The following is an 11,550-nucleotide window of genomic DNA, read 5'->3' as shown; positions in this document are numbered from 1 at the left end:
GGGGAACACTAGGTACATGTGTTTTTTTAACACAGAGAGTTACAAATTATCAGGACAAAGGACATTCCAGAAAATTACAGACCCTATCTTATGCTCTTAGTGTGTGTGGCTGTATGACTTTAATCTTATGGGAAACAGGAACGTTTTGTTTTGTTTTGTTTCTTATCTTTATGATTGGAATGCATCTTTTTGGTTATTTCTTTTCTTTTTTTAACAAAGCAGATAAATGTGTGCTCAGGGGAGTAACAACTCATGCTCTGAGGCTTTGCAGACTCATTTGGACCTTGGTAAATTTTAAACTGTAAGTTTCCTGGTAGCCCAGGAGAAGGGCCCACAAACATTATTGAAAATTTCCTTTGTTACATATAATGGAACACTGCATGAAAATAAACATGAAAAATAACTAATAAACCTTAAATGATTCCTGAAAACATAACACAGAGAGAAAGACCAACTTCCTACAGGGCAGAGGAATGACCTCTCCCAAATCTGCTCCTCCATAAAATTAATGAGAATATTGGCAAAGTGGTCAATTCAGACTTTTAGAAATTAACCAGTCTTGCAATAAACCTAGGATTGTTAATTTAAGTAAAACTGGCAGAATCTGGTAAAAAAGTTGACCTTTGTTTGATTATATGTGCCCCGTTCCCATTCCCCATCCTCAGGGCACAACAGCTTTGAAAAATTGCAATTGTGATTGCATGACTGCACACACTTGCCAAAATGGCATCAAAATTTCTATATTTTGTTGTTCGTATATACCTCCATAAATTTGACCTAAAGGTAACTTCTGATTTCCACAGAGTCAAACAGATAAAATCATTCACTCGATGCTTAACACTGATAAAATATCTGTTACTAATAAAATATAACAGATGCATGATGTTTTCAGGGCTCCTTCCAGCCTTAAACTAATGCAGTTCAAGAGCTAAGCTTTGGAAGCTAACGTTTTCTTCACACCCTTTCTTCACCCCAAAAATATTTTAAGAATTACCTCAAGGATGGAATCCAGAAAGCTATTTGGATAATTTTTTTCCTCTTCTCTTTTCTTTGTTCCCAGTTGCAACGACCTTGGTTTTAAAAAAATAAGAGTATGAAAAGACAAGCTGCTAAGGAGAAGTAGTTAGATGAAGAATTTTAAGTAGTAAATGGGAGTGGTCAGAGGAGCTGACCACATGAGCTTTCTCCATGAATCTTCATGAGCCTTATGCAGTATTACATATTGGACTCCATGGCCTATGACAAGTACATGGCCGTCTGTCCTCCCCTACACTACAACAGCAGAATGTCCATGTCCCTTTGCATCTGCCTCATCACTGTCCCCTACCTCTGGGGTTCTATGGTGGGCACAATGCTGGTGATATTGACCTCTCACTTGTCCTTTTGTGGACCCAACATCATTAACCATTTCTACTGTGCTGACCCACCCCTCCTGACGCTGACATGTTCAGACACTTACATAAAGCAGACAGCCTTGTTTGTGTCCACAGGGATTAACCTCACAGTGTCCCTACTCATCATCCTTGTCTCCTACATTTTCATTTTCATCACCATTATGAGGATCCCTTCCAGCAAAGGCCAGTGCAAAGCCTTCCCCTGACACCTGACCGCTGTTGCCATGTTTTATGGGTCCCTATTCTCCATGTATCTGAGACCAGCCAATGAGCAGTCTGTTGAACAAGGGAAAATTGTGGCAGTGGTTTGTATCTTTGTGAGTCCCATGCTCAATCCATTTATCTACAGCCTGAGGAAAAAAGATGTGAAGTAGGCTTTGAGAACAGTGTGTAGGAGAAAGTTTGGTACAACAGAGAAAAGGTCTATTTTGACAGTCTCTCAATGAATTAAAAAAAAAAAAAAACTCAAAAACAATCAAACAGCAAGCCTTGTTGGTTGTACCCGAGTGCAATTCTCTGGAGCACCACTGACATTGATTATATATGCATAGCTTCTGACCAAGTGAAAATCCTAATGGCAACCATGAATAGGATAATTGTTTAGAAATGATGACAGATGGAAAACACAACAGAAATCAGCTGCTTACGACTAAGCATGGTCCCCTGTGTAGTCTCATTCAGGAACCCCCTTATTTGCTCAGTCTGCAGAGAAGTCCTTCCTTTCCAGCTCATAGGTCAACAATACTGATCATCGCTGAGCTCTTCTATTAGCAAAGTGCAAGGCTTTGCAGTATGTTTCCTCAATATGAAAATAATTTACATTCCTTTGATATATTACATAGTGTCCTTTAATGAAAGCTGATTCTCTTCTCAAAAAAGGCTGAAAGCCCTAATTCTGGATATTTTTCTCAATACATTTTTGATACATTCTATGTCTACTTATCCAGAGTAGAAAACCATCTGTGTTTTATTATTTTCACAAAGAATTTGATACTTTGCATTTTAATTACCTAGTACACTTGTTCCATTCATTTTCCTTAATCAAAGCAGATACCTGTATGGATGGAAGAAACCCATCATGGCTTCCATCAGAAGTTTTTATGATTTTGTTCCTATGTTATTGACAATTACTTGCTCTGTAATTCTACATATTACCTTTCTGTTTGTATCTACCCGCAAACTACTTTTAAACTAGCAGCTATTCTTTTTTTTAAAGGTATATATTTCTATTTTTTATTTTTTATTTTTTTTTACAAATAGTTNAGGTATTTTATGTTTTTTTGTGCAATTGTGAATGGGATCAGTTTCTTGATTTCTCTTTCTGTTGCTTCATTGTTGGTGTATAAAAATGCAACCGATTTCTGTACGTTGATTTTGTATCCTGCAACTTGGCTGAATTCTTGATGTTTAACCAACTGAACCTCCCAGGTGTCCCAAAGTGGACAATCATTTTTTAAGACTCCTAAAAACATAATGTTAAATTCATTTCCAGAAAAATCATGTATTATTTTCCCTGACTCAACAATATATGAAAGTACTAGTCCTTTTGAACTCTTTTAAATATAGGGACAGAAAAGAGTACCTTATTCCATGCTTTTATTACTAAGCTTGTTACTCATTCATTTTTAGCATTTTAAAGTTTTTAACAAATTTACATTCATAACTTGCAACATTGACTTCTATATTGGGGGTTAGTGCTCCAGCTGATTTCTATGCACTTATCAGCTCTTAACACTTTTGCCACTTTATCTTATTTGTGGCAAAATCTTTGCCCAGTTGTTGAGTGCTGCTTATTTTAAATATTTTATGGTCAAAACAGAGTAACTTCTTTATTTTGAATTTTTTACACTGCTATTAATCTCACAGATATTTTTTTGGCTTGTTGAATTGCCAATGTTTATTATAAGCATAATCAACAAGGAATTTTTTTCAGTGATTGAATGGTTCACAGTTGAAGGGTATGTGTGGGCATGTCAGTTCTTTGGGGGAACAATTGTTGGAAAAAGGAAAATTCAGCTAAGGATAAGTTTCTGTGTTTATGTATCTGTTGGAAAATATGTGGCATTTTGGACACTGGTACAGTACAAAAATTAATGTTCATGTAAAAGTGTTAATTAATGGGGGCACCTATGGGGGCTCAGCAGAGTAAACATCTGACTTTGGCTCAGGTCATGATCTCATGGTTTGTGGTTCTAGCCCTGCATGGGGTTCTGTGCTGACAGCTAGAAGCCTGGAGCCTGCTTTGGATTCTGTGTCTTTCTCTCTGCCCCTCCCTCACTCGTGCTCTGTGTGTGTTTCTCTCTCTTTTTCAAAAATAAACATTTAAAATAGTATTAATTAATGCACAGTGTTAATATATAGTACCAGATTCTCGTTCTTCATTTATAGGCCATCAACATCTCTCTGCCTTTCTGACAAAAACAACAACAACAACAAAAACAACAACAACAACAACAACAAAAAACTTAACTCACCCATAACGTTTTATCCCTATGCAGATCTCTCTATGCTCTAATTCCATACATCTTCTGATCAGATAGGGGGATCAAACTGTAACAGGGCTACTCATGCCAACACGTTCCCACATTATTCAAGCAATTTAAAAGGGATATGTATTATATGTATAGCCACATTTGATTTTTATTTATATGCTCTCATATATTTCATGAATTAAACCATCATATGCATAAATACTAGGTGAAAAATATTTGATAGCTAGGGGTGTCTGGGTGGCTCAGATAGTTAAGTGTCTAACTCTTGATTTTGGCTCATGTCATGGTCTCACAGTTCATAGGATCCAGCACCTCAGCTGCTCTGCGCTGATAACACTAAGCCTGCTTGGGATTCTCTCTCTCTCTCTCTCTCTCTTTCTCTTTCTCTCTCTCCCTGCTTGAAGGCACTCTCGCATTCTATATCTCAAATAAATAACTTTTAAAATATATAAATTGGATAGCTAGAAGCACCTGATTTTCATTTTCTACAATAATTTTTGAAGGCAGAATAATGAAGACAGAATTTTATTTTACTAGTAATTAAAACATATTTTAAATCTACATTAATTGTAAGAATTTAAAATACATATACAGATATGTCAAAGAAGAAATAGAAACAGATTTATCTAATTATATAAGGAAGATAAGATCACATATTTCCTGGAAAATAAAATGTTTCTTAAAGATATTAGAGGAAAGAGTTAAAATATGAAGGAAAAGGTTATACAATATTACAGCATACAACAAAATTGTATTTAGAATAATTTGAGATATTCCTATAATATATGGCCATGAAATATTATTAATAACATACAAGAGTTGCTAACTTATTTAATATTAGGATGCAAAAATCCACAAAGGAAAACAAAATTCAAAACTTTTTCTAAATAAAAATGTAAATAATCTTCATTTAAGGAATGATCAGAGCTAACATGAACAGCAATCATCAAAGCGATGTATGTCCTTTATTATTAGTTAATTGCATATTTCAATTCTTCTTCTGTTCCAATTAAAACAGATCCTTTCCTAAGAGTTTCAGCTGCGACAATGAAGAAGCAAGGAGTTTTAGATGATATTAATAAAAGTACAGTCACCTGGTTATTCTCAAACATGACTAATCATAAATGTAAATGGTTGATGATTCCTGGAGAAAACTTTTCCATAGAAAAAATTAGCCAAAGCTTTAAAGTTGTTTGGTGCACTTAATGAAGCAATTCCCCATCATAAAGGAATAATCAGGTATGTTCATAGAGATATGAGTCAGTCTTAACAATAATCAGATACAACAATATAATGGAATAATGGCTTGCAAAACAAAGTATATACATATAAAGTGCACCCAATCACTTCTCAGCCTTTTGGCTAAGATCAAGTGTAGTATCTGTTCTTATCAGTTTAATATAAAGTGCACCAAATGCATCTTAATAAGAGATTATAAGTAAATTTTATTTCAAAATTTAAATTGAGTTTTATTCCAAAATTGAAAAATCCTTCAGTATGTTTCAACTTGCTTTTCTACTTGGAATGTACTACTTTTGAAACTAAGTTCAAGTATGATAAAATTTTTTGATTAATACTACTTCAAAAGTGATATTCACTGAAAATCTTTAGGCTGTATGAAAATACAAACATCATACTATCAAGTGAAAAGCAATGTTGAAACTTGTATATAGAATTAAAACAACACGTATGAATATCAATTCATTGAGAAAAATATAACAAAATACAAACAGAAGTTACCTATTGGCTTAGGACATGTCACCAATAAATGTTGTTCCCTCATATATGTCTATATATTTATCTATGTGTAGTAAACATGTTTGATAATATCAACCGTATACAATCAACTGAGATCTAAGAAGAGTCTAACTTACTAAATCTACAAGTCATTTATATATTGTTCTGGAAAAATCAATTGAGTATGTTAGAGTAAATACACCAGTTATTTTATATAAGCATTTAGTAATGTGGTCTTAGTTAAAATAAGAGTGTACAATACTAGAATACCAAACATTTAATACAATTTAAAGAAAATTTAACTTACATTTCAAAATGCAGCCAAATACTTGACTAATAACACATAGGTTCACGTGTTAATCTGGATGAATTATGTATTACATAGAATCCTCTTTACCATGAATTTGCACAATAGAAATTTTAAGAACCAGTGTAAAGAGCCTTATCTACCAAATACACCGTCACAGACACATTTATGCACCAAAGCAAGCATCATGTGTTCTCCTCCAGAAAGATATAGACACTCCACTCATTTTTATACTGCTCCAAGACATTCTCACATCTACAAAGCCAATTGATAGATGCTATTAACTCTGAATTAATTATATCAAAGTCAGAACTACAACATGAAAAATATACCTACATTGCTTTTATACTATGATTGAATTGGATCCATGATCATGGAAATTATAAGCAGGTATTGACAGTTTATTTTCAAAATTAAAGAGGATAATCAGTATTTGCAATAAGACAAGAAGTGTCTTAGATATCTACAATATTGGTTGGGAAAAAATATATACAAAGCTTAACCATGAGAGATCCATACATTTACAGTTTCTCAAAGGTGATTTCAGTGATTACACAGGCCTCAGAACCATTGTCCTATATAGCTTATTGAAGAATAGATTATTTAATATTTTTATTTTACTATTCATTTATTTATTTATTTATTTAAGAGAGTGAGGGAGAGAGAGAGGGGGAGAGAACAAGAGTGGTGGAGGGGCAGGGGAGAGGGAGAGAGAGAATCTTAAGCAGGTTCCATGCCCAGCATGAGCCAGATGCAGGGTCTCATCTCGCAATCATGAGATCATAACCTGAGCCAAAATCAAGAGTCAAACACTTAACCGACTAAGCCACCCAGGCACCTCTCACATTCTTTGTAAGTTTAAAACTAATCACTCCATTTTGAACTTTACTATGGCTCCGTAGACGATACGATCAAAGAAGATGGAATTCCAGTGATCCTGTAGACTGAATTAATTCTAATTCTTGCCCTCAAGTGGGTAAAGATGTTAAAATATCTTATGGAATTATTGGACAACACCAAATTTTACTCTGAGATTTTTCTGCTAAGGGAAAGAGTGTTTAATTTTAACATTATAGTTTCTATGAAAACAATTTGTCTTGAAGGTATTACTTTTGAGGAGAAATTTGCTAATGTCATTGAGAGTTTCTGAAGCAAAATCATGACTGTAGAGCAGTAGGTTTGTTCTGTGAAGGGACCCACTATGTTATTACAGACACTTAGGAATTACATTGCAGCTTTATGAAAGATATTACCCCGAATGACTTGCTGCATAGCATGGATCACATGCTTGTTCCTTAAACTGTAGATCAGTGGGTTCAACATTGGGCTCAGAAAAGTATAAAAGACTGCAATTATTTTGGACTCCTCCACAGACTTCTCAGAGGGAGTCCTTAAGTACATGCAGAAGAGGGTTCCATAAAACAGGGTGACTGTTGTCAAGTGGGAACCACAGGTAGAAAAGGCTTTGTGCCTGCCTTCAGCGGAACGGATCCTCAAGATGGCTGCAATAATGAAAAGGTAGGATAGGACAATGATGAAGAGAGAGCTTGACAGAGTCAAACCAGCGACCACCAACATGGCCATCTTTTTGACAGAGGTGTCAGAGCAGGCCAACATTAAAAGAGGAGGATCAGCACAGTAGAAATGGTTGATTTCAAGGGAGCCACAGAAGGACAAGTGAAAAGTCAACAGTGTCTGAGAGAGTCCATTGAGGAAGCCACAAGTATAAGACACCATGACTAGAGAGATACAAATGTTTTTAGACATTCTGGTACTGTAATGTAAAGGGCTACAAATGGCCACATAGCGGTCCAACGCCATTGAAGCAAGGATGTAAAACTCAGTGATCACCAGGGCAATGAAGAGAAGACACTGTGTGAAGCAGCCAGCATAGGAGATGGTCTTCTGGTCTGTGAGGAAGCTGTGCAGCATATTTGGAGTGATATTGGAGGAATAGCAAATGTCTACAAAGGAGAGGTGGCTAAGGAAGAAGTACATGGGCGTTTGGAGGTGGGAATTAGTCCTGATCAGCACGATCATGCACAGATTCCCTGCCAGTGTCATCAGATAGATCATCAGAAACACGCCAAAGAGGATCTTCTCCAGGACAGGGTCGTCTGTGAGTCCCAGGAGAATGAATTCTGTCACTGTAGTGTGGTTTGGGGAAGACATTTTCTCATCTCTTGTAAACTGATAGTCTTAGAGAAAGTGAGGAATTCCATCTGATCCAGCTTCTGCATTTATTCCATCCATTTTATCATTTACACATTCATATATTCATCTACTGGGAAATTTCCTTATTTAAAAAATACATTAAATTATCTACATAAATATCATATTCTATACCTCTTGTTTTCCCTTTGTCTTTGTATCTCGGACACACACATACACACACACACTCTCACCCGTGTGTGTATATATATTTTCATATTTTATATTATTTAATATATAATAATGTAATAATATTGTATATGTTATTTATATACATATTCACTAATTTATACCTGTCTTTTTGAGGAACTCCATATTTGATATTTTTACACATTAAGAAAAAATGCCAAAGGAATGAAATTCAGATATGAAAAGCCACGGGCAATTGGCATCATTCAAATGGACAAAAATGGAATTTAGATATGCAGGTCTCACCAACTCTGAAAAATTATGGCTTCAGATATATTCTAGAAGATAATCTTCAGTACAACATTTTACTTGAAAACCATTGCTATCTGACTTAATGTCATTCATAAAATTTATCGAGTGAAATAAGTATTGTCTCTTGATATTTAGCTAAGAGTTTGCAGAATAAAGAATGCTTCTTTTTGCTTTGAATTTTAACACATTCATTTATTCATTTATACTATAAAGACCGATTTTTTTTCCTGTTCTAGGTTCTGGGATTAAAGCAGTGAACAAACACCCCAACCTCATGAAGCATACATAGTAAGAGATGAACAGATTTAAATACATAGATAAAGATATATATCATTGTGTGAGTTAAAACCAAGTTGTATGAAGAAAAATGAAGATGAATTGCATTTAGATGCAATATTTTCCACATTGTTGGGATACTAATATCCATACAAAAGGACATAGTAAAAACAAAAAAAATATGTATTTTAGTAAACAATATATAAATATCCATACAAAAGTACATAGTAATATATATATGTATATATATATTTAGTAAATAATATATAAAGTGATTTACCTGTAACAAGTTGATTTGCCATGGTTCGTAAAACAAGGTGGTAAGATTTATAATGTATTTCTTAAGCATATTCTGTAGAGTATTTAAAGAATAATTCTAAAAAGCCAATTAAAAAAGTCTTTGTTCCTCATGGGCATAACCTTAATTTGATGCTCTGGGAACTGAATTCTATTTTGAGGCCAATATCTCTATGTAACATATACAAACACTGCTTAGTTCTGTCAACGAGATCTTTAGCACAATTAGAAAAAGTAGCCATCTGTTTTAATACTATGAAAGGTATAAAATAAGCGTAGGTAAATTTTGCTTATTTGATATAGTGATGTGGGAATTCCTATTAGAAAGCCTGTTTTTCCCTGTAAACACTGAGGTGGCATCATCTAATGAAAGTGTGGAAGAGGAAGTTAAGATACATGAGAGATTTGAGGAACAAAAGTCCAGGCTAACCACAGATATTCATATCAAGTAATTCTGACAAATCACCTACATTCAAAATACATGAACACTCTCTGCAACTCAGGGATGAAAATATAACCAGCTCAATTAAAAAAAAAATTCCAAAGTGACTAGGCACTTCATAAAATATATATGAATAGCCAATGACAGAAAAAGAATGTCAACATCTATAACTGTCAAGGAAATGAAAATTAAAACTACAGATGGATACCACTTCCCACACACCTCAATAGCAGGAATTAAAAAGATGACAGTGACTCTCTGGGAAGACAGTGCATAGGAGGGTCCTAGGCTTTCCTCAACCCATGCATACACCTAGATTATAGCCTCATCAGTGAAATAACCCAGAAAATGACCCAAAGAGTGGCAGAATAAACTCTCTACAGCTAAGTGTAGAGAAGAAGCCACATCAGAGAGGATAGGAAGGGTGGAATATGCAGTCCAGAGTCAAATGGATCTGTGGGACTGTCCACAGGATGAGGGGACATGGCAGAATAGAGAGGTGAGAGGAATAGACCCCCACACCAGACACTTCAGACATGGGAAATCAGTCCAGGGGTGCCTGGGTAGCTCAGTCAGTTGAACATCCAACTCTTGGTTTTGGCTCAGGTCATGGTCTCATGGTCTGTGAGTTCAAACCCTGCATCAGGCTTTGTGCTGACACTGTGGAGTCTGCTTGGAATTCTCTCTCTCCCTCCTTCTCTGCCCCTCCCCCATTCACTCTCTCTGTCTGTCAAAATAATTAAATAAACTTAAAACAAAACAAAATTTTTTTTAAAAATCCCACAACAGTCCAAAATCTCTGAGATGCAGCAAATGCTGTTCAAGGGAATTTTACAATGCAGGACTATTTCAAGAAGCAAGAAAATTCTCAAATAAACAATATAACCTTACACTTAAAGAATCTAGAAAAAAAGAACAAAGAAAAACAGTAATAGAAAGGAAATAGTAAAGAGCAAAACTAAATGAAATAGAACCTAAAACAACAACAAAACAGTAGAACACATCACAATGAAACCAGGAGCTGGTTCTTTAAAAAGATCAACAAAACTGATAAATCTTTAGTCAAACTCATCAAAGAAAAAAAAAAAGCAGGAGGGGATTCAAATAAACAAAATCAGAAATGAAAGAGGAGAAACAACAACCAACGCCACAAAATACAAAGGATTTTTAGAGAATATTATGAAAAATTATATGCCAATAAACTGGACAACCTAGAAAAAATGGATAAATTCCTAGAAACATGTAATCTCCCAAAATTGAATCAGGAAGAGATAGAATATTTGAAAAGACCAATTACCAGCAATGAATTTGAATAGATAATCAAAATCTCCCAACAAACAAAAGTCCAGGACCAGATGGTTTCACAGATGAATTCTACTAAACATTTAAAGAAGAGTTAATACCTATTCTTTTCAAACAATTCCAAAAAATAAAAGAGGAAGGAAAGCTTCCAAATTCATTCTATGAGGTTAGCATTACCCTAATACCAAAACCTGATAAAGACATTACAAAACAAAAAAAAGAGAGAGAGAGAGAACTACAGAACAATATCTCTGATAAACAATAGATGAAAAATCCTTAACAAAATATTAGCGAACTGCATCCAACAATGCATTAAAAATTTATCCACCATGATCAACTGGTACTTATTCCTGGTTGCAAGGATTATTCAATATTTGCAAATCAATGTGATATATCACATCAACAATAGAAAGGATAAAAACCATATAATAATTTCAATACATGCAGAAAAAGCATTTAACAATGTAAAACATCCATTCATAATAAAATTCCTGAACAAAAAGTTTTAGATGGAACACATCTCAACATAATAGAGGCCATATATGAAAACCCCGCAGCTAATATCACATTCAATACTGAAAAACTGAGAGCTTTTCCCCCAAGATCGGTAACAAGACAAGGGTGTTCACTCTCACCACTTTTATTCTACAT

General features: G+C 34.6%; 1 protein-coding gene and 2 pseudogenes across 1 annotated transcript; 2 read left to right on the top strand and 1 right to left on the bottom strand.

Annotated features, from left to right (window-relative positions):
* Positions 1 to 1,192: 1,192 nt before the first annotated feature.
* Positions 1,193 to 1,840, top strand: LOC144238512 (olfactory receptor 5M5-like; annotated as a pseudogene).
* A 3,388-nt stretch (positions 1,841 to 5,228) lies between these two features.
* LOC144238532 (U2 spliceosomal RNA) lies at positions 5,229 to 5,345 on the top strand (annotated as a pseudogene).
* Positions 5,346 to 7,154: 1,809 nt separating this feature from the next.
* LOC144238521 (olfactory receptor 5M10-like) lies at positions 7,155 to 8,102 on the bottom strand. Its single transcript, XM_077772322.1, has one exon. The coding sequence runs from the start codon at positions 8,100 to 8,102 to the stop codon at positions 7,155 to 7,157; it is 948 nt and encodes a 315-aa protein (XP_077628448.1).
* Between the last annotated feature and the right edge of the window lie 3,448 nt (positions 8,103 to 11,550).

The sequence above is a fragment of the Crocuta crocuta genome, unplaced genomic scaffold, assembly GCF_008692635.1.
Source record: "Crocuta crocuta isolate KB4526 unplaced genomic scaffold, BGI_CrCroc_1.0 scaffold405, whole genome shotgun sequence".
NCBI lineage: Eukaryota > Metazoa > Chordata > Mammalia > Carnivora > Hyaenidae > Crocuta > Crocuta crocuta.
Note: the sequence above shows the minus strand (reverse complement) of the source record. Positions and strands in the feature narration are given on the sequence as shown.